Source organism: Drosophila suzukii, chromosome 3, assembly GCF_043229965.1.
Source record: "Drosophila suzukii chromosome 3, CBGP_Dsuzu_IsoJpt1.0, whole genome shotgun sequence".
In the NCBI taxonomy this organism is placed as follows: Eukaryota; Metazoa; Arthropoda; class Insecta; order Diptera; family Drosophilidae; genus Drosophila; species Drosophila suzukii.
This window is the reverse complement of record NC_092082.1, coordinates 85,538,025-85,562,928: the sequence shown is the minus strand read 5'-3', so window position 1 is coordinate 85,562,928 and position 24,904 is coordinate 85,538,025. Positions and strand designations below refer to the sequence as shown.

At 47.6% G+C, this 24,904-nt stretch overlaps 3 protein-coding genes across 4 annotated transcripts in view; 1 reads left to right on the top strand and 2 right to left on the bottom strand.

The window, feature by feature from the left end:
• Positions 1–71: 71 nt before the first annotated feature.
• Positions 72–3,370, bottom strand: Pdhb (Pyruvate dehydrogenase E1 beta subunit). 2 transcript variants are annotated; one of them, XM_017070850.4, is made up of 6 exons: positions 3,241–3,361; positions 2,937–3,177; positions 2,179–2,340; positions 768–1,179; positions 584–703; positions 72–525 (listed from the first exon to the last, which is right to left on the bottom strand). In XM_017070850.4, exons 2-6 carry the CDS (start codon positions 3,126–3,128, stop codon positions 314–316), a joined length of 1,098 nt encoding a protein of 365 aa, XP_016926339.4. In that variant the 5' UTR covers positions 3,129–3,177; positions 3,241–3,361; the 3' UTR covers positions 72–313. The 2 variants fall into 2 exon arrangements, with proteins under 2 accessions (XP_016926339.4, XP_065722639.2); XM_065866567.2 differs by lacking the exons at positions 72–525; positions 584–703; positions 768–1,179 and adding an exon at positions 1,368–1,904 and having other exon boundaries at positions 3,241–3,370.
• A 512-nt stretch (positions 3,371–3,882) lies between these two features.
• On the top strand, positions 3,883–7,574 carry alpha-Man-Ib (alpha-Mannosidase class I b). The gene is made up of 6 exons (XM_036818617.3): positions 3,883–4,261; positions 4,339–4,617; positions 4,767–5,268; positions 5,330–5,670; positions 5,728–5,915; positions 6,077–7,574. Exons 1-6 carry the CDS (start codon positions 4,175–4,177, stop codon positions 6,729–6,731), a joined length of 2,052 nt encoding a protein of 683 aa, XP_036674512.3. The 5' UTR covers positions 3,883–4,174; the 3' UTR covers positions 6,732–7,574.
• A 462-nt stretch (positions 7,575–8,036) lies between these two features.
• The window catches only part of Bicra (BRD4 interacting chromatin remodeling complex associated protein), a 47,033-nt gene continuing 30,165 nt past the window's right edge, over positions 8,037–24,904 (bottom strand). The window contains exons 3-9 of the mRNA XM_036818616.3: positions 19,536–19,699; positions 18,889–19,203; positions 15,304–18,829; positions 12,581–15,143; positions 12,376–12,474; positions 12,174–12,312; positions 8,037–12,111 (exon numbers count right to left, since the gene is read on the bottom strand). Of these exons, the coding sequence (XP_036674511.3) occupies positions 9,892–12,111; positions 12,174–12,312; positions 12,376–12,474; positions 12,581–15,143; positions 15,304–18,829; positions 18,889–19,203; positions 19,536–19,699 (9,026 nt within the window). The 3' untranslated portion in view covers positions 8,037–9,891. The remainder of the gene's footprint in view (positions 12,112–12,173; positions 12,313–12,375; positions 12,475–12,580; positions 15,144–15,303; positions 18,830–18,888; positions 19,204–19,535; positions 19,700–24,904) is intronic.

Sequence of the window (24,904 nt, the reverse complement as noted above, 5' to 3'; positions counted from 1 at the left end):
AATTTCAAATTGAACACAGTAAATGCTAAAAACTTTAGTTGCATTAACTAGAAGAAAGTAGTTACAACCCCTTTTAGCGTATTTAAATGTTTTCGTTTATTTTCACAAGAGATTTCTATAACCAAATAATTAAACTAGAACGTTCGAAAAAGAAACAAAACCCATTAGCGGTGGTGCTTAATTTTCAAATCATTCAATTTCCTGTTCGGTGCACTAGTTTGGGGGCAGCTCGGTTAGACCAGAGGCAGCGTTTCGACGAGGACTGTAAATTTAGTTAGCTCGGGGTACTAATCGTGCGACTAGACGTAAATCCCTACTTGGCGGCGGCCACGGCCTTGCCCACCTTGCCGCCCAGAACCTTGAGGGTCGCCTCCACCACATCCTGCACTCGGGGCAGGGCGTGCAACTCCAACGTCTTGGCGTATGGCATGGGCACATCCACTCCAGCGCAACGCCACACGGGGGCGTCCAGCTCGAAGAAGGTCTGGTCCTCCATAATGCGGGCGCAGATCTCAGCTCCAACGCCTAAAAATATAAAATATTTCAATATACACCCTATTTTCAGGATTTATTCTTCGCATACCGTGCTGTGGCCAACCGTTCTCAACGGTGACCAAATGGTGGGTCTTTCGAACGGAGGCGAAGATGGTAGCCGTGTCCAATGGACGAATGGAGCGCAGGTTGATGACCTCGGCCTCAATACCTGTATGGGGGAGTGGTAGATAAAGTAACAAAGCTGCTTTCCAAATCATTCAGCCATATCCTACCCTTCTTGGCCAGCTCGGCAGCCGCCAGCAGCGATGTCTCCACCGCCTTGGAATGCGCCACAAGGGTGATGTCCTTGCCCGGCCGCATGATCTTCGCCTTGCCGATGGGCACCACGAAGTCCTTATCGGCCACGTTGTCGGCCACAGGGAAAGCGGTACCGTAGACCAGCTCGTTCTCCAGGAACACCACTGGATCGGGATCACGGATAGCGGCCTTCAGCAGGCCGCGGGCATCCTCGGAATCGTATGGCGAGATGACCTTCAGGCCGGGGCAGTGGGCGTACCAGGCGGCGAAGCACTGCGAGTGCTGGGCGGCCACTCCGGAAGCCGCTCCATTCGGACCACGGAACACAATCGGCACGTTTACGGCACCAGCGGACATGTAGAAGGTCTTGGCGGCCGAGTTGATAATCTACGGTTCGGTATTATAATAAATATTTAAAATATTTATGGTTGATACTGGAAAAATTAAGTGAATCTGGGTACAAGCAAAATTATGATACTCAATTTGGTTGTCTTAAAATTTAAGATTCCTTTTGATTTATTAAAAGCAACATGTTTAATACGGATGCCTCCTCCCTCTAACTGCCAATGCACCAATTCAAGCTAATATAAGTCGCACTTTATTGTTGACGCTCCAATCCACCCACTCCACTTCCGTCTCGACGTTCACTTAATGCCTAGTTTCTGCTTAATGATAAATGCTGGCAGGCGGCGTCCCTTCCAGAAACGCGGCAGTGGTGTCTCGTTGGCCTGCCGCAGAATCTCGGCCACGTGCTGCTCCGCGCTAAAGGCTTCCGCCTGCTTAATCTGGGCAATCAGCTTGCCCTGGAAGGCCTTCTCCTTGCGCATCTCGCGACGTTGGCGCACCTTGGCCCACTCGAACTTCATCTTGCGGCGGAGCTTCTTTAGCTTGTGCTTCTTCATCTTGCGCCGCCGAATGACGATGAGGCGAGCTGCCTCCATCTTGTCCGGTTTGCTCTTGTCCAGCGGCGGGGCAATCACCTCGCCCACTCGATCTCTGTGCAGGATGTCGTTGATCTCGTTGAGCCAGGTGGAACGAGGACTCTCGATAATGTGGCTCACTGGCAGCGGTCGATCCCCGACTGGCGGTTTGGCACAATCGAGTATCTTTGCCTGCACGTAATCGGATAATATGGGTGGGGATTAGTGAGATCCGATCTATGACTGGGGCAGGAGCTAATCCACCCATATTATCCCATTAAGCGCCGCGGACCGATCTTGCACTTGAATTGGTATATTAGCTAGCTAATGGAGTTGTGGGGCATTTGGATTGGATTTTCGTGTTCTTCGTTTTTTTAATTTTTTGTTGGCAATGAGATAATATGAGTAGTTAGCCTACTGCTGGAGTGCGGAGAGTGGTTCTTAAGAATAGGATGTGGGAACTCACGTGATCGATGGCCTGCATGGAGAAGTTCCAGGTCATGAACTCGCACACAGGTCGCAGACCGGCCATGGCTGCTCCAACGGCGATGCCGGCGAAGCCCATCTCTGTGATTGGCGTGTCGATGACGCGCTTGTCGCCATACTTCTTCCACAGTCCACGGGATACCTAAAATGTGAAAGTAAATGATGTATTAGATGTGTAACATCTCAGTTCCAAGAAGGATTCTGTAGGGTACTACTTTCTTTCGTTGGTTCTTGTCCCTACTTGATATTCCTAGTTTGAAAGGAGCAACTGAGTACTTTATGGGTTAAAACTTTATCTCCATATACCTACATGTAAAACTTTCCGAGCTGATAACAGTTTAACTGATTTTTATTTTTTAGTGAACTAAGAAAAGTTATTTTGGAAAATTAATCCATTGAGAAAGATTTGCTTTAAGTATTGGCCGGCACCTGAACCGCCCACAGATGGGTAAACAAATCGTGATTTTATGGGGCAATCAACGTATTATCAGCAGACGACAGTCACACATATTCTGCGTGACCTTGTCAACTTCGATCACGCATTCCCACTCGCGCCGACCCATTCGGAATCATTATCAGTAGTTACATATAGCACGCATATATCACCCCAGAAACCGCAACCGCACTCCTACTTCCCCCATCCTGACCACCTGCATCAGCTGTCAGCGCGAACCGCCTGGTTGGTGTTTACGTAATCAGGGGACGGGGAAAAATGCTGATGACAGTTCTCTCGCTCACCTTGTAGGCGCCATCGTACTGGGCCACCTCCTCGCCCAGGATGAAGACTCGGTCGTCGCGGGCCAACTCCTCGTCCAAAGCACTGTTGAGGGCATCCCGCACGGTCATCTGCTTGGCCGCCAGCGCCTTCTGGCTGGTGGAGAACGCTCGCTGGGCGGAGCTGGCCGCCTGGATGAGTCGGGATCGGAGCATCGTCGGTGTGTGGTTCGCTTTCCTAAGGGTCTATCGATTTCGTGTCCGGCTGCAGGCGTGATTTTTTGGGATTTAATAGCTATTATCTAACTTAACGTAAGATTTTACGCACCGACTTCCGTCCCGAAATTTTTATGTGAAATGTGGTGTGTGGCCAGAGTGTCACCTTTAAAATATACCAGCAAAGCTGCGGTCACACTGGTTACATTTATTTTAGGGATGCCAATTGGCGAAGTTACCTAAAAGTATGCTGCGAAAAAAATATGCCCTTTCGTCTTATTTTTTTTTTTATTCATCTTAATTTAAAATTACAGTAGGAGCAAGCGTAGTAAAAATTGAATAGAGAAAATTTTGGGCCAGCAGTGACGCCACGAGAATTTTCACAAGTTAGAACTAGATTTCCCTCGCATACGGTTCTTTGACTGTATTTATTTATTAAGAAACAATTTTGGGAGGTATATGCGCCTTCACATGGCTTCTTCTTTATACAAATAATGTACGTTTTGGGGCAACAGGTTGCTGGTCTTCCCAAGAAGGACATGAGCTGGAGGTTGGTAATTTTCTTTAAAAAATATAGTTCCACGCCTTCGGAAGGTTCCAAGTTGAATTTCCTTAAAACGGCGCCATTGCAGTGCAAATGCATTTTCTTCTAAAAAAATACTGAACAAGCACGTTTATTTCTTATGGAAGAATCCCCCCTGAAGCGGAAACCCCCTGTGTGAGTAGGCTATAAGAAGCGAACGATAGCATCGATAGCATAGCGCTGGTCTCGATTGGCAAGCTCCAAAAATGCTCTCGCAGAAATAATTTTAGAAATTTTATTTGTAATTCGCGTAGTAATGTTTTAATTAATGCACAGGCACGCAAGAGATGATTAGCGAGTGACGGAGGGCAGTAGTAGTTGGACCGACCTTGGTTAGTTAGCTCCACTTCCTCCGCTGGCAGCGGCGCAATCGATTTTTATTGGAGACGAGGCGAATGTTGTGGAATTTCCCATCCAACTTTCCCACACTCAGAATTCCGGCGGCTTCATTTAGCGAAACGCGATGAAGGACGGCGGTCACATAACACTCACACTCTCGACGGGATCACCGGCGACGGTGGACGAGCGGAGCAGGAAGAGCCTGCGGCGGGTAGGTGGAAAACGGGGCGTTGCTCCCCAAAGGTCCTTAAAATAAATCTTAAAACTTGCTATATTCCCCCGATTCAGGCTTGGAATCAGCTGCCGCGTTGTCAGCGTAATCTCATTATTCTCGGAATAACCGCCTTTTGCGTGACTGTGCTGCTATGTCTGAGTGGCGATCAACTGCTGGCCGCCAGTTTAAGGGATGTGGATACTAAGGCAGTCGTGTCCCCATACCAAATGCCCCTGCCAAATCCGCACCATCACCCCGGCGTGGATAAGGACAAGGAAGTGGCCAAAGACACTGCCGCGGCACCTGGTCCGGAAGATAAGAGACCACCCCGGGCGGAGGCACTTAGTGATAAGGTATATAGCCCCAATACTTAATTGATAAGTGCTTAATTGACTACCAATGTTTGCACATATCAGTACGATTGCATATTGGTGTTTTGATTAAGTGCCGGCGCACTTCCTATGAAATCTTATAATGATATCTCTAAAACAATTAATTTCAGTTCAATGAATTAGTTGCCTACGGAGAAGCGAACTCTGCCGAAAACGTTGTGCGTCTGCCGGAGACGGTGGCAGCTCAAGGACCTCCGCAGGCCGTGGCCTTGCCTCCGCCGGATAACAACAGGGAGCAGGACATTGGAGGGATCGACATCCTGAACAATGTGGAGGAGCCCGTTCCACAAGAGTCAACAGAGCCGCTCAGCGAACGAGAGCAACTCGATCTGGCGATCAAGAGCCCACTGAATCTGGGCGGAGTCAGTTTCAAGGAGCACCTCAAGAAGATTAAGCCCCTTCTGGCCAAGGGTCAGCACTTCCATGGCGCCACCAATGAGCGTCAGTCGGCTGTGGTAGCCGCCTTTAAGCACTCCTGGGCGGGCTACAAGAAGTACGCTTGGGGGCACGACAACCTGAAGCCCATCTCCCAATACTCCCACGAATGGTTCGGCCTGGGACTCACCATTGTGGACTCTCTGGACACCATGTACATAATGGGACTAGACGATGGTGAGTTGTCACCTTTTTTCAACTTTCGCTTTTTTTAATATTCACAACTTTCACCACACAGAATTCAAAGAGGCTCGCGACTGGGTGGAGCAATCACTGCGCTTCGATACTAAGCGCGATGTGAATCTCTTCGAGGTGACCATTAGAGTCCTGGGCGGATTGTTGTCCGCCTATCACTTGAGCGGGGACACAATGTTTCTGGCAAAGGCAGCGGAGTTGGGCAACCGTTTACTGCCCGCCTTCCTATCTCCGTCGAATATTCCTTATTCGGATGTGAACCTCGGCGATCTGTCGGCGCATTCACCCAAGTGGTCACCAGATAGCTCCACCAGCGAGGTGACCACCATTCAGCTAGAGTTTCGTGATTTGAGTCGGTCTACAAACGTTTCCGTTTATGAACAGGTAAATAGAATCGGATAAGAGGCAATTCAAAACTATAAAACAATTTACGTTTGTTAGGTTGCTCACAAAGTAAACGAGAAGGTGCACGATCTGGATAAGAATCATGGCCTGGTGCCCATATTTATCAACGCCAACACGGGAACCTTCCGAAACTACGCCACCATTTCCCTTGGTGCTCGTGGTGACTCCTACTATGAGTACCTGCTCAAACAGTGGATCCAGACAGGACGTAAGGATAACGACAAGTAAGTGCTTTAATTTTTAATTGAATTAAGTGAATTACTTTTTTGACAATACATTCTGGGCAGAGACTTTGTATTATAGAAAGAGTCAATTGAGCTGTTTCACCTGTGCAAATACCAATTGTTTAGTATTATTTGATTTATTCAACCCATGTTTATTTTAGCCTTATCTTGGACTACATGCAAGCAGTCGACGGAGTACTAACACAGCTGATGCGGCGCACTCCACGTGAGCATTGGGTTTACATTGGCGAGCTGATCAATGGCAAAGACTTCAAGCCGAAAATGGATCATTTAACGTGTTATCTGCCCGGCACTTTGATTCTGGGTCACCAGAACGGGATGCCGGACTCACATCTAATCCTCGCCAGGGACTTGATGGACACATGTTATCAGACCTACATGATGAATCCCACACATTTGGCGGCCGAGATTTCCTACTTTGCGCTCACAGAAAAGGATGATCAGGACATTTATGTGAAGCCAAACGACGCGCATAATTTGCTGCGACCGGAATTTGTGGAGAGTCTTTATTATTTCTACTCTATAACTGGCAATCGCACCTACCAAGATATGGGATGGACAATCTTCCAGGCGTTTGAAACACACGCCAAAGTAAATGCGGGCTACACATCGATGGGAAATGTCAAGAACACACAGAATACGCGCCTGCGCGATCTGATGGAAAGTTTTTGGCTGAGCGAGACTTTGAAGTACTTCTACCTACTGTTCAGCGACGACCGCAAGGAAATCGATCTGGAGCAATGGGTCTTCAATTCTGAGGGCCATCCACTGCCCGTCTATCCGCTCAAGACTTAACTACCCCCTAGGCGAAGCAAATAGTGGGCAGCGCAACTTAGTTGCGCCACTAAATTAAACTAACTGGAAACCGAATAGAGTCGGCGCATTTAGGCTGCAACAATCGTTTTACTCGAATTCGTACTTTAGCGCAAATGCCAAATACTATGCTAAGCTTAGGGACAGGCCGAGCTCAGTTGGCCAATCGAATAAAGCAATGCCCAACATCGGGATGGGTCGATGAGAACACATTTTTAATCGCAATGTCAAAATGAAAAGGTGTAATATCAAATTTTGAAAACCAAGGCCCCTGCCTTAAAATTTATTTTAAATTTTCTCCAAATATGTATATTATTCAAGGCCAGTAAACTTAATTATCCAGCTTTGGGGCTATTAAAACTGATATTATACCAACGGAATACGGCATATTTCTTGACCCAGCGACTATGAACAAATCATCGAACCATCCCATCTTCCTATTTAACATGTCATTTTAAAATCGCTAGGACTCGATTGTATAATATTTTTTGAACTGATAACTGTTATTTTGTAATAATTTATTTCCTACTGTAAGCACCTACTGTAACATGATATTGGGCCATTGCTAACCCGTCTTTTTAGCCAGTAGACAAAACAGCCGGTTTTAACCTTGTAATCTCTCTTGTAGTTAATTTTATGTTTATGTTAGCATGATATTAGGAACTCAGTTGCACTCAGCACAAAATCAATTTGTGTGTAATCTTAAAAGTACGAAAAAAAAAACGAATCTCACAGAAAATGCTACAAGAGCATTTTCGATCCCACGGAAAACCAGCATAATTGAAAAAGAGCCGATAATAAAATGCGATAATTTTTAAAATTGTATGGAATTTTCTTTATTTTCCTAAGAACATTTCACCCAGTACAAACGCAAATGCATGAACTTTGATTGCATTTCCTTTTATTTAGTTTTCGTTCTCAGTTGGGTTTTCGGTTTGTTGCGTTTCAGTGAGATTTATATTGAATCTTTTGTTTGTTTTGTTTTGTTTTATGTACTTAATGTTTATGACGACTATGAATGGATGGGCTTAATAAACTATCAAATATTAAAGTTGTTTCCTTTGCTTTGCTGTCTCTCTCTCCCTATGCTGATGATGTTTAATTAAAACTCACAATGTTTGTTTAAAAATCTTTAGTTTTCTCTTTATGTTAAATTACATTTAGACACATTTAGCTGAACAATTCAAATGACGACACTGCTCTTTGTTGTTGTGGAAAGGTGCTTGCGGGAGGGGCGACCGACTTGAGTTCTGAGTTCGATTTTGTTCTAAATACAACTTAAAACAATTCGCATTAATAATCTATTAATAGATTTAAATTTATTCAGTTTTGGGTTGCAAACTTAAATTATGCTATTACATATACATTTTTACACGAAAGTTATTTGTCTTTGAATAATAACTAGAAAGTTTCAAAATAGAAATACAAGATCATGCAACTCAGACGGGACGCTGGACAGGTGGGGATAGCTTTGTTTTTCTTTTTTAGGGGGGAGAGGATGGGTTCAGGTTATGGTTTGGGAATCATGGATGGGGGCCTGAATAAACGAAGCACATCTTAAAATATGGTACCTCTTGAAGTTCCCTTACAGACTACACGTAATACAAGCATTCCGTCCATGGTAGTACGTATCGTAGTAGGTGTGTTAGTGGTGGTATTAAAGTAGTAGTTAGTATTGTAATTGGTATGTAATTGATGCGTGGCGCCCGCCCTTCCCACGCCAAACATTTACAATTGCTTTCGCGACTCGCGAATCCGATTCGTTTTGGATAAACTTTGTAGTGGCTTACTGAGTGTGGGTGTTTTTTTTGTATAGACTTTAATCGTATTTATTATGTATGTTTACAAGCTAATCAGACATCTATATTTAAAACGTGGCACAAATCACAAGTCAGATTTGTCGCAAGATCAAGATACAATTGATACGATTCGTTAATTTGTTGTTTTTTTTTTCCTGTGGTTCCTCATCTCAATATTATCAGCTCCTCCCTTCAATCGATCGGTTTAAGTGTATAAGATATTACATTAGATTCAATAATTTATAAATGTTTAAACTAAATTGGCTAAAATTGTGATTTTTGAACTGCTTTTGGTTTGCTTCGTAGTTTGCCATAGTTGGTACTCGTTAATCCCTAAGATCTTTGCATTTGCTTTCCAATGACACCCGTAGCTATGCCGAAATATTCTTTACTCTCGAATTGAGCACGTCAATAGGTTAGTTGGTTGGTTGGTTGGTTTTTTTGTCTGTAATATCAGAAGCAGTCGTACGTAAAGCGCTTTAAATGATATCTCCTCTTTAAAAATGCTTAGCTATATATATTTATAATCTGGTTAGACAGCTCCTGGGGCGCGATTGAAACTGCTGCATGCTCTAACTATTTACAAAACTCTTTCGCAACGTAATTCTTAAATAAATATATTTTATCTGGGCTTCTAAAAATCGATTGGATGCGGATAAATTGCTCTGCCTGATATTCCAACGACAACAAAATTGGCAACGTGATTTTAATTGTTTCTCAGAATTGCTTCAAGTAACTTAATTATGAATTATACAACCAATTCGTTTTCTTTCCCTTTTGTTTGCGCGTGATTCCTCCTCATCTCATCATTGCCTTCATTTTCTTACGTACTTTTCTTGGTTTCATTTGAATAAATTGTCTAGGGGCTTTCTCTTAGTTACTGTAGCTATATAATTTATAATATTATGTTCCGTTTAGTGTACCTCTGTGAGAAGCATTTGATGCTATTCGTCGTTTAGTTTTCAATTCACCACGTCAATTGCTTTATTGGCTTTATTGGGGCTGTCGTATTATAGATGCCGATGCCTTCACTTTCACCTCTCTCTCTTTCTTCATTCCCCTTGTATTAAGTAATTGGTAATCTGAGGGTTGGTCAAATATTGTACAAAACATTGGACTAAACAATACAAACAATAATTAAAAACAATTTATGCTACGGTTTCAACTTAAATCTAATTAAAGGTTGTACTCGGGGGTAAAACAATAACCAAGGACAACTAAGAGGGTATCTATACAATCAGGAAGTCATTATTATCAACCGTTTTTCACAAGGTGGTGGCATTAAACTCTAGTATCAGACTGTTGGAGGCGTTTTCCGCGGCGGAGGTGCTTGGCGCTCCAAGTCAAGAGGTCATTATCGACTTGACAGGATCGTCCAAGCCGCCGGCCACGCAGCTAAAGTCGTTCAATTGTCCCAAATGCTGCGCCTGGGCCTGCGTCATGTTCTGATGGTGATGGTGCTGCAGGTGGGGCTGTTGCTGATGGCTCTGCATCATCTGATGCTGTTGGTGGTGGTGCTCCAGCAGTATGTTACTGCTGTTGTCCGCCACTCCGCTAACTGCGGAGCCACCGCCACTGATCAGACAGTCGTTCATCTCCTCGCCCAGTTGGCGGCGACGCTGAATCACCTGCTCCTGCTGGCAGCTGGGCATAGCGCCGCCCGCCTGCCGCTGATCGTCCAGCGTGTCGCCCAGGATCGAGCCCAGAGAGAACTGCAGCGAGTCACCGCTGTTCTGCAGATTCAAGATGCTGTCGATAGCGCTGGCCACATGCCGACTAATGTCATCGTCGTACTCTCCGCCAGCCACTACTGCTGCTCCGCCCATGTGGTTAACATGCATCTGCTGCTGCTGCTGCTGTATCTGTTGCTGCAGGTTGTGCTGGAAATGTTGCTGCTGGTGCTGTTGTTGCTGCTGCTGATCCAGTATGTTGGCATAGGAAAAGTTGTGTTGCTGTTGAACCTGCTGTTGCTGCTGCTCCATGAACATCTGGGGGAATCCAGCTGGCAGCATGTCCGAGTCCAGGAGACCATGCTGGGGCACTGGGACATGTTGCTGCTGCTGCGACGACATGGGCGACGAAGAGGACGACGAAGAAGCAGTGCACAGACGCTTGCTGCTGTTGTCATCTTCCATATCGCTGCCGGAGCCCATCAGCTGGCTATCCCAGCTCCGTTTCCGCGTCTCTCCTCCATTCACCACCTCGCCATTGCTGGTTCCGCTAGAAAGGAAGTCGCTGTAGTGCGCCTCCATGCTCTGCATCCAGCGTGGATTATTGTTGCAATTCAGTTCAATGTGATGTTGCTGCTGTGATGGTTGTTGCGCGCCTGCATACTGTTGCTGCTGTTGCGGCGCCTGCTGCTGCGGCGTCTGCTGCATAAATGTGGCATCTGGCACCCACATGCTCATCTTACTCTTGTGGTTGACCGCCGGCGATTTCGAGTCCCCAAAGATCTCGTCCAGGTTTGACTCAATGTCGTGGGCATCGCTGCTACTTTTCACGTCCAGATGCACGGGTGACTCCCCAAACATGGCCTCCAGTCGAGTCTCCACGGACTTTTGCACATCCGAGTCGCTGCTGAAGAACTCACTGATGGCAGGATGCTCGTTCTGTTGCTCAGCATCGATGACTACCGGCTGTTCGCGTTGGCCACTGCACGACGAGACAGTCTTGACGGGATTGGAACCAGCATGGTTTTCGCTAACGCAACTACTATTGCTGCTACTGGTGGTACTCTGGTTGCTCTTGTCAATGCATCCATTAGGGAACAGGTCGGACATGTGGTTACTGTTGTTCAACATGTTGTTAGAGTTGGAGTTGTCTAAGAAGTGCTGCTGTTGCTGCTGCGCCGTTTGGCGGTTGATGGGCATATGCTGCTGGTTGCCATTTAGCTGTTGTGTCGGTTGCTGCATTGGATCATTATTCATAAGATGAAGCTCCTTTTGCAGGCAATACCAGCCATCGTCCTGATCCACTGCATCTCCTCCATTGCCCTTGATATGTGGTTGCTGTTGCTGCTGCTGCTGTTGTTGGTCCATCAAGTTTCTTTCTTGGTAGCGAGCCTCAGCGCTCTTGGCCAAAGCTGCTTTGTTCTCCACCTTTTTCATGATGAAGCTGGTGGTGAGCTCAGACTCGATATCGAAGTTGTCGTAGTCCTTTTTGATGTACTTCGAAGATTCCTTGTCCTGACCCTCGCTCTTCACAGATCCATTTACTGAGGCCTCACCAGCTTCGTTGCTTTCCTCAATCTTTACTGTCGTACTCTGCTGAGGCTGTGACTTGCTGAATGCCTTGTTGACATCAGCGCTGTTTTTCAGTAAATCAAACTTATCCACAACGCCGTCCGGTTGAGCTGACTTATCGATCGGCTCCTGTTTAATCTCCTCCTTAATCTTAGCCTCTGGCTGGAGATCGCTGGCCAGCGTTGATTTATCGCTGTTCTGCTCCTCCTTCAGCTGCTGCTCCAACTCCTTTTCAGCGGTGCGAATGTCGTTGATCTCGCCTTTAAGATCGTCAATCATAAGCTGTTGCACTTGCAGGATCTCAGAGGTGCGATGTTGTAACTGTATATGAATAATTCACAATAGGTTAATAAAGAATTGGATATCATAGAGATTTTTCGTACCGTTGATTCCTGCATCAGTATTTCCTGGAACTTGCCATTTAGCTGTCTGAACTTGTCCTGGAATCCCAGAGCGGTGGACTCAAACTCCTCGTCTTCATCGGACGGCAACTCCACATCGTTTTCATGCATGCAGTGGTACCTAAATAGAAAAAAACACGTTAGCAATGGGTTACATTAATCATTTATTTAGGCATTTTCTCACCTGATTAGCCTCTTAACCGCCTCATCCTTGGTGCGGAAGGGCTTAACATAGTCCGGCTTCAGACAGCTCTCCTGGTCCACCTCCAGTTGGCGCACGAATCTGCGAAAATACAAAAGTTAGTAACCAGGCTCGGTAGTGTGTTGCTATATCTGCAATCCAGTTGGCCGCTTTTCTTGAAATCGGCATTGTTCAACCAACTACTCACAAGGAGAGGCGTGCAATTTTGGGTTTCTGCGTTGGCATTTCGTCCATTTTGTTCGGCATGTAAAGGGGCAGGCTCGGTATGCTCGGTAGTGTTGGCACAAGATTTCCAATTGGTCCTGGCGCCACTCCAACACCCATTGCAGCAGCTACTGGTGGTAGGATTGGCGTTGGCTGCTGCTGTTGCTGCGGCTGCTGTAACTGCTGCTGCGGTTGCTGTTGGGGTTGCAATGGTGGCAGAGGCAACATGCTGTTTACTTGCATTGCCGAATTGCTAGTAAGAGTGTTGCTACTGTTGCTGTTGTTAAGCAGATTTGTGGAGCTGGCGAAGATCAGAGGTGGTGGTCCGCTCTTGTTGAGCAATGTTGGCTGCGATTGCTGCTGCTGAAGTTGTGGCTGTTGCTGCTGGACAGGCAGCATATTTACTTTTTGTGGTAACATATTGATGCTTCCGTTGGGTGGCTGTTGTTGCAGTTGTTGTGGGTTTTGCTGCAGCTGTTGGTTGCTATTGGCTTTGTTCCTGTTGGCCGGCTCTTTGGGTTTTATTTGGAGCTGTGATTGTTGCTCCTGCTGCGGTTTGGGTTGCGCCTGCTTTTGTTTGTTGCCCGCCTGTTGCTGCTGCTGGTGCTGCATGGGATAGATGTGTATCCTCTGGGTTATGTTCTGCTGGGCATTGGGAGTAGCTACGACACCACCAGCGGCTGCTCCGGCTGCTGTGGTGGATGAGTGGTTGTTGGGTTGCACCACATTGGCGGGCACGATTGTCTTCAGTGGCTCAGAGACCGTCGGTTGTAACTGTGGCTGCTGCTGCTGCTGCTGTTGCTGTTGCTGCTGCTGTTGCTGCTGCTGTTGCTGCTGTTGTTGCTGCTGCACTGCCTGTGGCATCAGGGTAAATCCTCCACTTCCGTTTGCCGTTGGCAACATACCCTCCGGAGTGGGCACCTCCTTGCCGGAGGCCAGGATTCGGTGCTGCTCGGCAAAGAGTCGCTGCAGTGCCAGATTTATTTCCGCATCGGTCATCGGCTTGTTGTAGGCAGCAATCGTTGACGGATCAATTTCCTGGGAGACGGGCAGGAAGGTCGTTTTGTTCTGCAGTTTTATGGTGAGGAACTGGATCTGCATCTGGACCTGCTTGAAAATCTGTTGCATTTGGGGTGTTAGTTGGATGGTCTGCACCCGGGAGACAGTGTTCGGTTGCGGTTGTTGTTGCTTGGGAGCCTGCAATTGTTGCTGTTGCTGCTGGGATTGCAACTGCTGCTGCTGTTGTTGTTGGGGTGGGAGCTGCTGCAATTGCAGTTGGGTGACTCCAGAAGCCACTGTTGGAGATGGCATCGAAGCAGGTGTAGCCACCGTGGTGGCCGTCAAACTAAAGCTCGTTCTCTGTTGCTGCTGTTGTTGCAATATCGCTGCCGTGCCAGTCGGTTGTTGCTGCTGCATTGGCACCGTAACGCCCACCAATTTGGTGCCACTCGTCGTCTGGAAGGGCTGGATGCTGGCGCTCATCGTAGTCGTGGTGGTTGTTGTGCAACTGGAGCTGCCCACCACAATCATTTGTTTGCCACTGGCCACATTCGGTTGGACAATTTGCACCGGATTGTTGTTGGGCTTCTGCGAAAGGGGATCCAACTTTGGCATCGGCTTAACCACGCTAGCGTTCTTTAGATTGGCCAACTCGGAGGCATTGGTTGGCGTCGCCTTGGGCTTCCTCACCGGCTTCTTCTTGACCACCGCGCCACCACCAGCTCCACTGGTCGCTGCCTTAGCCGGCTCCAGTTTCGCCTTGCTTTGATCGATTATCGGCGCCACATTGGCCACCTGTTTGGTCACCGTGGTCAGTGAGGTGGTGCTCGTGGTGGTGGTCAATGTGGTACTGGCCGTTGTGGTGATGGCCAATCCATTCGTTATCGGCTGGATGGGATGCACAATCTGCTGCTGCGGTGGCTGAGGTCGCAGTGGCATAGAAAGTGCCATCGACGATGAGGCACCACTGACCGCGACTTGCTGCTGCTGTTGCTGCTGCTGGGCGGGCAGTGGATTAACATCGTTGAAATGGAGTTGTCCCAACTGCAGGCACTGGGCCAGCTGTTGGGCATTTATCCCAGCCGGAGCAATGAGCAGGCGCTCTGTGGGTCCAATCGAAGCTGCCGTTTGACCCGCGCTCATCGCCGTGATCTGATTGGTCACGCTGTTCAGGCAGAACAACTGCTGAGTGGTGGGATCGATGGGCGGCAGGGCAATATAGCGCTGCTGTCCACTGTTGGCCAGTTGTGGAGCAGGCGCCGGCGAGGGTATTGGCACGGAGATGGTTGTTGGTTGAGTCGGCAGGCTCACGGGCACGGTGACGGGCTGCAACTGGGGCTGCAGCTGCGTCTGAATCAGTGGCTGCTGCTGGATGAGAACCTGGGAGTTGAGCGGCAAAGGCGGGAAGGAGGACAGCATTTCGTTTTGCTTGGCGGGCATGGTTGCCGGGGGCTTCATCGTGGACATGGTGGTTGTGGTGCTCGTCATTCCCAGCATGCTGCTGGCGGTGTGTGTTCCCTGTCCTGACAACTTTCTATTGTTAGCCACTGCAATGGGAAAGGATTCAAATTAATCAAGTTAGTTCTTTCCATTCATTCAAGGAAGCTACTCCATATGTACAATATAATCTTTAAAGAGACAAGTATATCCTTTGACCATTTTGCACAAATTATTTCACACTCTGACCATAACTTAAGTATCACTTACCTTTAACTTCTATTTTGGGACCTGTTGAAACCTTGGGTAGCGCTTGTTGCTGCTGCAGAATGGACTGAGGTTGAGCCACTGGCTGAGGGATTTGGATGACTTGCTGTTGGGACTGCAACATCGGCGTTGGCTGCTTGTTGGGATCCACACGCGTCGGCTCGTTGATGATGGTCACATTAGGCAGGGCGCCCTTGAGCAGTGCCTGCAGGATGAGCTGCGATTGATGATCCTGTGGATTATTGGGATCATGTCGCAGGATCAGTCGCTCGCATTGCTCGGACACGGTGAGCGTGAGACTACCAGTGAGCTGTGGCACCAGAGCAGCAGCCGATGCAGGAGATCCCACTGAAGCCGATACATTGGCGGGCATTCCAGTTAACTGAGGTGGCAGAATCGTGGCTCCACCGGCTGTTAAGGCCGGCGTGGGCGTAGAGACCGCTGGTTGTGCCGCACTGGCTGTCGCCGGCGGTGGAGTGGCCTGCGGTATGGCCACCAGTTGCATCTGTCGACCATCGCTGGACAACTTGAACCCAGTGGATTCCGTACTGATCGTAGGCGCCACCGAGGGCACCGTTGGCTGAAAGACCAACTGGGTGGATTGGGATGTGGGCGCATGAGACCCCGCTCCAGGTGTACCTCCCATCACCGTTGCTCCCGGCGGAAGGATCGGCATTATCTGGATCTTGTTCTCGACCGCACTGCTCACTGGCAGGGCGGACTGGTGATGATTGTGCACCTGTGAGATCTGAATGTTGCCAATCTGACTTGGCACTGCCGTCGACGTTCCGTGGGTCAGCATCAGGGTGGGGTTGCTGCTGCTCGTGGCGGGAGTGGGCGTGGTCAGTGTGATGGTGTTTACAGTGGTGGGTTGGCTGTTGTTTAGGATGGTACTAGTGCTGCTGCTGATCGTTGTGGTGCTGCTGCTCGATGAGATCATGGTGCTGCTGGTGGTTACCTCCGGCTTCTTCGCGTTTCTTCGCACCGCAGGCTTTCTTCTTGGCTTCACAGCCGCCGTTGTGGACACGGGGTTGGAAGTTGGCGCCGGGGTGGGCGTGACCATGGGTGCCGGCGTCAACTGCGGCTGCAGCGTCATGCTGGGCAGGCTTATGTTTATGGTCGGAGTGGCAGTAGTGGTCGCCTTGGCCGCCGCTGCAGCTGCTGCCGCCTGTTGCGCCAAATGCTGCTGCGCCTGCTTCTGGATCTCCTCGGCCGTGGGCAGCCGTGGAGTGGACAGACCAAATGGCGGCACCGCTGCCTCCGCACTAGGATCGATCTTGATGAGGATATTTGGTATTTCGGTGGCTGATTCGTTTCCCGCCTGCGAGGACGTCGAGGACTGGGGCTGCGGAGCGGGAATGGTCAGGGTGAATGGCAGGCCATCGCTGCCGTTTTGGTTCGGTATGGAGATCATGATGTCGCCGCTGCTGCCTGCCGTCGCTGCTCCGCTGCCGGTAGTCGCCTGGGTCTGGTTCGCTGGCTCGGGTTCGGGTGCTAGCCCTGTGTCCAGACCCATCCCGTAGTCCTCGTCGTCGTCATCGTCCCCAGTGATTCCGCAGAACTTCATCACATCGCCGAGATCTAGCTTTCCATTGCTACTTCGCTGGATGGTCGTTGGTGGTGGCGATGGCGACTTGGAGCGCACTATTTGCGGTGGCGTGGGCGTGGCCGCGATGGCTATCTTCTGGGGTGTCGGTGGTCTCACCTCGACGGGCGCAATTGGAGGAGCGGCTGCTGCTGCTGCTGAATTTGGAGCTGCTGCTGCTGGCGCCTGCTTCTTCTTGCGTGGTCGCGGCTTCTTCTTGGGCTCCGGAACAGTGGTTGCCTGGACAGATTGCTGGGCCTGCTGCACCTGGGATTGAGTTTGCTGCAGTTGATGCTGCAACTGTTGGATCTGCGCCTGCTGCTGTTGTTGCTGTTGCTGCTGCAACTGGATGGTGGCCATCGCCGCCTGCTGTTGCTGCTGCATCATGGGTACCGGCGTCGGTTGACGCAGTGGCTCTGGGGTGACGGCCAACGGCACATGCGCTGGCGATGACTGGGTAAAGAGCTCCGCCGTCGTGCTTGCACCTCCGCCGTTGTTTGCCCCCGGAGCCTGCGGCGTCTGAAAAGCATTGGCTATCTGCTGGAGATGAGCCCCATTCAGCTGATTCAGATTGATGGTTGCTCCACCCAAACTCTGCTGCAGATGAGCTGGCAGTTGGGAGATCGCGGTGAGACCGTTGGGCATTTGGATTTGGGCCGCCGCCAATTGCAGATTCTGCAGCTGGGCGGCCACACTCTGGCCAAGGAGCTGCGTGTTCAACGTGGCCGTCGTGGCAAACGGCTGAGATCGTGGCGCCTGCGCCTGGGCCTGGGCTTGTGCTAGGGCCGCATGCAGACCCGTCAGCTGCGTGCCAGTCTTGATGGCGCTCTGGAACTGACCCGCCGCCGTCTGATGGATAAGGTTCGCCTGCGAGGACACAATGAAGGTGGGCGCGGCAGCCAGCTGCATGGTCGCTCCATTGGTGCCCACTATCCGCAGCAATTGCTGCTGTGCCGGCTGCGTCTGCAGCTGGGGCTGTCCCCGGGCATTCTGCTGGATGACCAGGGAGGGCGTGGTCGTCAGCTGTGGTGTGGGTGGACGCAGGATCAGCTGGACGCCCTGCGGATTCTGCTGCACCAGCACGGGCATCTGGTTGAGGAGCAACTGCTGCGGCTGGTTGGTGGTTGCAGGTAGTAGGATCTGCTGCTGTTGTTGCTGCTGCTGTTGTTGTTGGGTGGGATTGTTGGCCTGGCCAGTTTGTTGCGACGACTGCGAGATCTGTGCTCCACCGGCGGTCGAGCCTTTCTTTTGCTGCTGCAGCTCCTGCTGCGGCTTGGGCAGGATTTGTTGCGGTGCCTTGCCGGTCTTGCCGGTTGGCATTGTGACTCCGGCATTGCTAACGAATCGATGTTGCTGCTGCTGGAGAGGCTGCGGTTGCTGTTGTTGCTGCTGCTGCTGCTGTTGTTGTTGCTGCTGCTGCTGGATGGGCTGCTGCTGCTGCTGTTGTGTGGTGGCTATGAGCTGGCCCTGCGGTCCCTGGATAAACTGGAAGACCTGCTGCGCCTGCTGCTGTTGCTGCGGCTGCTGCGAGATGGTGAACTGCTGGGGCAGCATCTGCATGGGTTGGGGCTGCGGCGTTGGCGGCTTAATTGCAGCCGCTGCAATGGCGCCGCTGGGACTCGGGATGGGACTGTCCGCTATCAGGGGACTGCTGCTCTGGTAGTGCTGGAACTGCTGCTGCTGCTGCTGGTGCTGGTGCTGCCCCTTCTGACCCTTCGTCGGACCTTTGGCGCCGCTGCTGGTGACCACACTGCCAACCGAGGTGGCAAACGAGGTGGGCGTACTGATGGCGGTGGCATTGAACTGTCCATAGCCTCCTCCGCCGGCTGCCACCGCAGTCGCACTGCTGATCGAGGTGGGTGCAACGGCGCTGCTGAAGATCTGGTGGCCCAGCTGTTGCTGTTGTTGCTGCTGCTGCTGCTGGGTTGCCCGCTTTGTGCCCTTCTGTAATGGATAAATATATTTTAACTGGTATAACGTTATAATTATATTGTGATTCCCACCTTATTGAGCTGGATATTATTGGATCCCACCAGAGTAGCATTCAGCTCGTTCCCAATGGCATTTCCATGCAGGGTCACACCCACTCCCACTCCGGCACTGCTACCAGCTCCTCCTCCGACACCGGCACCTAAACCGGCTCCAGTTCCTCCGGCGGCGGTGGCTATCAGGCCACCACTGGTCACGCCGATGACCGTCGTGGCAGCGGCCGGCGATTGTGAGGGGCTCGGCTGAAAGACGACGGTTCCAGCATTGGGACTGCCATTGGTGAACTGGTGGATGGACTGTCTCCTGCCAGGCGTCGCCGCCTTGCGCTCCTATAAGGAAATAGGGAAAAGTATATTAGTTAACTATTCTATAGTTTTCAGAGAAAATGTCGCTCTCATTTTGTATCTCTCTATTTTTTCATTTTTTAACTAACAAATAAAATCAAGAATAATGTCGTCTCGAAAAGGAAAATCAAGAACAATTTTGACTCGATATCAAGAACACTTCTTCATGAAAAAGTGGCAAGCAAAAATACTCAAATCAAGCAGATTTGCTGCCGTACAAAGTTTATTCCCAGCCTTTAGAAATTTGTTTAATGGCTTAAAGGGTTGATAGCTAAAATTTTTTATAAATTTCATAACCTTCTGGAAGATCTACTTACGTGTTCCTGGGGATTGCTGTTGGCGTTTACTTGACTGCCACCGGCTACGAGCACCACATCCTGTGGGAACGGCGAGAGCGATGGCGATGGTTGCAGACGAGGGCTAGCTGAGATCGATGGCGATGGACTGGGCGTCAGAAACGGACCCGGAGGAGACAATATTCCTGGAAACGAAACGAAGGCAAGGGCGAAATTAATATTTGCTTACAAAAATCGGGCGCAAAGTTGACCCAAATATATATATGTGTAGGTATATGTATATACAGTAAGAGAGTGTTGATATCTGGAGCTGCAATCGCTTTTTGGTACGTGACCAAAGTGGCAACTGTCCTCGGGTTCTACCAAGTATCTCTCACAGATAGCACGGCGCATCTCCCATAATTGTCCGCCATTTCACAAAGTTGTTTACTCTACCCCTTGGCCCTACTTTCTGTTCAGTTCCCCTTTGTGCATACAAAAGCGAGGCAACTTAGCACATTTTCAAACACCAGCTGAGATGAGAGCCCCTATACTACAGCATACTATACTATACGAACACAGCGACACACGACGAACCAAAGACCAGATACAATTTGGTTTTGGGCCAGAACCAGTTTCATTTCGAGAGTTCTTTGCACTTCTTCAGCTCGAGTATCTTTTTCTCTCACACTCTTCTTTTGTTCGACTTTTTTTCTGGACTTTTAGAGGAGCAGGGGAGCTCTGCTTTCAGCATTCAGCTTTCAAAATATTGGCCAAAGGCATGGGCAATCTGGATAGGCATTTAATTCAATTGGTAGCTCGCTTTCAGTAACCCTCGAGGCGTCGATGGGAAGGTGTGGAAAAAGCCAGCGAGCTGGCTTAGAAGGATGTAATCCACCGGATATGGCTCTTTTTATGGCTTTACAAACCCATTTAAATTTATTAAATTATTTCTTTTGTCCAGAGCATAGCCATATGGTTCAATAATTCGTTACTTTGTCCAAGTAAATTGTATTAAATCCTTCATCTCGAAGCTTCGTTTGCAGCTCCCCAGGAATAATTTGCATACACATATTGCCGCAGCTGAAAATCGACAAATGGGGGAGGGAGGGATAAACCAAAGGGGGAAAAGGATGAAAAAGGGGGCAGGCAACAGATGCAAGTGAAGAGCGCCAGAAATGAGGAGCAAAAGGGAATATAATACTTCAACGTTAACAATCCGCCTCCAAGTTGCATTTAATAATACCCTTGGGCAACAGTTCGTAAACAATATTTAAAATTTGATTATATTGCAAAGATGTAAAATATCATATCGTATAAAAGTCCTCTTTATAATTTATACTAAAAATAGAATAGTACGGGAAAGATACATTAGTTTTGTCTTATAAATTAGTACATTTTTGTGAGCAGAGATCAATATAAACCTATCAACAATTCCTGAAAAGTAATTCTATTAAAAATACAATTTTGGAATAATCCACAGAAATAGCCGAAGGCTTCTTTAATAATGTATTAAGATAAAAGACCAACTGGAACTATTACATTGTGAATATTATATAGAGAAAGTAAACCTGCTTCAGAATACCAGCTCGGAAGAGATCCATCCATTATGCCTGATAAAGACCATACAAATAAAAGACCTATTGTTATGAACTCAAAGCATGATCCATCCTACCTCATATATATCCCCCGATAGGGTATAGACAGTCGAGATGGAGGATAAGCGAACATAAGCATGCATCAAAATCGACATCACCGTCTCGCTGTTGTCGGCAACTGAAAGGGTTCCCGAGGGTGAGAAAGGAAGGTGCCTTCGCAGGAGGAGGAACTGCAAGGCAGCAGGGTTTCCAAGTCTCGGCTGCCGACGCAGCAGCATCATCATTATCGACAGCAAAACTAAATGCAAAAGAATTTAACAAGCGCCCCCTGCATCTGCCTATACCTATACAGAGAGGAGCAGCTCCACCTCCTTGCCTTTTGGATGCCTCCCGCTGGCAGCAGCAGCCGTTGCCATTCAATCCTCATCAGAAGATGGCAAGAAGGTTGGGGTTTGGGTTTGGGTTCGGGGAGAGATTGTGTGGTGGCCGTGATATATTCCTGGCAACGTCGAGAAATGCGAATCGGTTGCTGTTGCATTTTATGTGTGTGTGTTGTGTTGCACGTTGCCTGGGTGATGTTTGTTTGCAGCCACCAAAGGATAGGGATTGAGATTGGGAAGCGGACTCCAAATCAAAAGGAACAGCGCCAGGCACCTCCATATATGTGCACACATGTGTGCCCTTAGTTCACAACTGAATGGCGGAATCGCGGATAATCCCCTGTTCAGCTTGACTTGCCTTTGACGCTTTTTTCGCAGCACTTTCATTTCAATTATGTAATTAAACTAACATGTACTTGTATCTAAGGGGATTAAGGTTTTATGGCCCCAATTAAAATAGTAATTTCTGGTTTTTAATTAGGATTGATAATTGTAAGAAGAAAAAACAAGATAAAAGTTGATTATGATAAGCCTTTTGATGTACCTAAATAGATTTTCATTTTAGGGAAGGTTGAATGGCTTGATATTGGTTTTTGAACTTATACAGACGAACCCATAAATCCTAAAAAAAAAGCAATCCCTTCTCACTTCCTAAGTATTATTATTTTGGATCATAGACCTCAATTAAACCTTAATAATTGTATTTACCCCAACCAATAGCTCTATAATAGCGGCTGCTTCGGCGGGTATATTATATTATATACATAGCGATATCTTTGACACGACAACTCCCTTTTCTGCAGTCTTTAATTAAACAGTTAGCAGGCGGAGGAAGCGAGACAGCAGACCCTTGGTAATTTCACACAAAGGCAGACCACAAACGAAACTAACAGGCAGATGGGTGGCAAGTGGGTGGTAAGACCAAAAAAAAAAAGAAAGAAAATTGAAAGAGAAACTAAAGGATAAATTGACAAGCAGACACACAGATACACACCATCCAACGCAGCAAACACATAGATACGCCAAACTTTTTACCAGGCGAACCACAGATGAGCGCACTTTTGGCTGCCGCCTGACATGGCGAAAATGGTCGGTATGGATGCATGGATGGATGCTGGATAGATAGATAGATGGAAACTGTGCAAGCTGGCCGGATAAATGGGGATGGGATGGGATGGGTTGGGCTGGGGGTCTTTGGGAGGACGTCTCCCGACTGCCTGACGGCCATTTACTTGAGTGTCTGGGCGCAAAACAGAGGCTGCAATGGCAACAGCAACATCAACGGTCTGAGAACGCCTTTGAAGGATAGCTACACTGAGAGAATAGCTTAAGGACAAGAACCTTTCTAAAAGCTTTGTTAGAATTCTGTAAAACCCACATATACTTAAAAATAGGGACACGAAAACGGCCATTATTTAATGCAAGATATCATATTTAAGTATGTACATTTATCATATCATCATATTACCACTATCATATCATATCATATTATCACTATCATATCATATCATATCATATTATATTATCACTATCTAATCATATCATATCATATTATCACTATCTTATCATATTATCACTATCTTATCATATTATCACTATCATATCATATTATCACTATCATATCATATCATATTATCAATATTAATATTCGTTTAACTTTGAACATTTTAAAGATTTAAAAAATTTATAAAAGTGATTATAAGTTAATCCTAACATTACTCCATGCTTTTAAACCCATTTGTTAGGAATTTATGTTTTAATAAGATGAATTTTTCAAAAACCTAATTCCAAATCCTCTTTCTAGCATCCTTAATTTCTAACCCTTATTTCTTTCAGTGCACACAGATTCTGAGCCAGAGCCGCGTAATATTTTGCATTTCGTGCCGGGGCAGAACCAAGCGGCTGTTGGTCGCGACTCGTCGCGAGATGAATCCTATTTACAAGGCACAATTCTGACTGAGTGCACACACACACTGGGGGATCGGGGTGCGGGATTGGGGGCTGGAGGTTCTCTATAAGGCGGGGGTGTAGCAAGGGGGCGGCTTGTCAAAGTCAGTAAAATTTTAGTCGCTTTGAACGACAGACGTAACTGCAGCACAAGTACAAGAAAAACGGAGTGGAGGAAGGCAGCTGGAAAAAAATGTGAACTGAAAGGTAGTGGCAAAGTGTTTTTGCTATTTTCCCTCTGTGAAAGTGTAGTGGCATCACACCGCCCCCTTCTCCTTCAATCCGCTCAAGGAAAATATTTTCTAGTACGCCTTGCAGGTAATTCGGGTTGTTAAGCTGCCTTTGCAACTAGCAAAGAGCAAGATCTAATTGATTAAAATGTGTATACAGAAAGAGGCAGCCATTACAGGCCAACTACTAAATAGGTATCCTTTAATGGACCTCTACTTTTAATACTCTTATCCCATTTATAATACCCAAAAACATTTATAATATTCATATTTTAATGGCCACTAACAAATCACAGAAGCAAATTATGCGTGTCTATTATACAATACTTTTTCCAATCAATAAATATACATATGTATAATTGGCGAGTATTTAGCACATAAAATCTGTTTTAGCCAAACATAAATAACCAACGAAACAAGAAAATGAGTTGCATTGACAGATTTTTTTGCCAAATCATGCGTTAATGGGATTTATCCGCATTATAACCTTATAACCATAACCAGAGCACTCAGTTTGCAATCCATCCCCAAGAAGCATACAATTTTTTTCGCTTCAGTAAATTTTGTTTTTCCAAGCTATTGCGACAGAAAAAGAAAAAAAAAAGTATATTTATATGCGAGAGTTCAGACTGCGACTATGAGTCTGGGACTCCTCGCTTCGTAGGACACACTTTGGAGAGACCTCCCCGTCTGTTTTGGAAGGAGCAAGGGAACAGGACAGGGGACAGCCTTATGCTTTCGCATATTTTATGTGGCGGTAAGTGTGTGCTTGTGTCTGTATCTCAGTCTTTGTTGTTTCATTTATTCGGTTGACTGGCATGACCTCAGCATCCTCGACTCCTTTCCCACCTTTCCCCACCATTTCCTTTCCCCAACAACAACTGCTAAGTAGGAGCTGCTGCAAGCGGCGCCGCCATAGTCGTTTTTGAAATTTTCATCCTGCGACTCTTTAGCAATTGTTGGTCTTCTTATTTTACCCTTTTAAGAGGACATTATGCCTTCAGTTGGAAATCTTGCACAGCGGGGTATTCCTTTTAATCGCATAGAAATTGTGCACCTCCCTTGAATAACCCTAAGATGATTAATAATATAAGTAATTGTAGGGCAGCAAAAAGGTTCCATTGTTTGTGGTCGATTGGAATAAATCTTTGGTTTGAGGTATGAAAACTGTAGGATCTATTACTTTTCAAAAAAACTGATTTAATCTTTCACCTCAATTAACTTAGATCTTAGGTTCTTTTAGTTTTGGTATCACA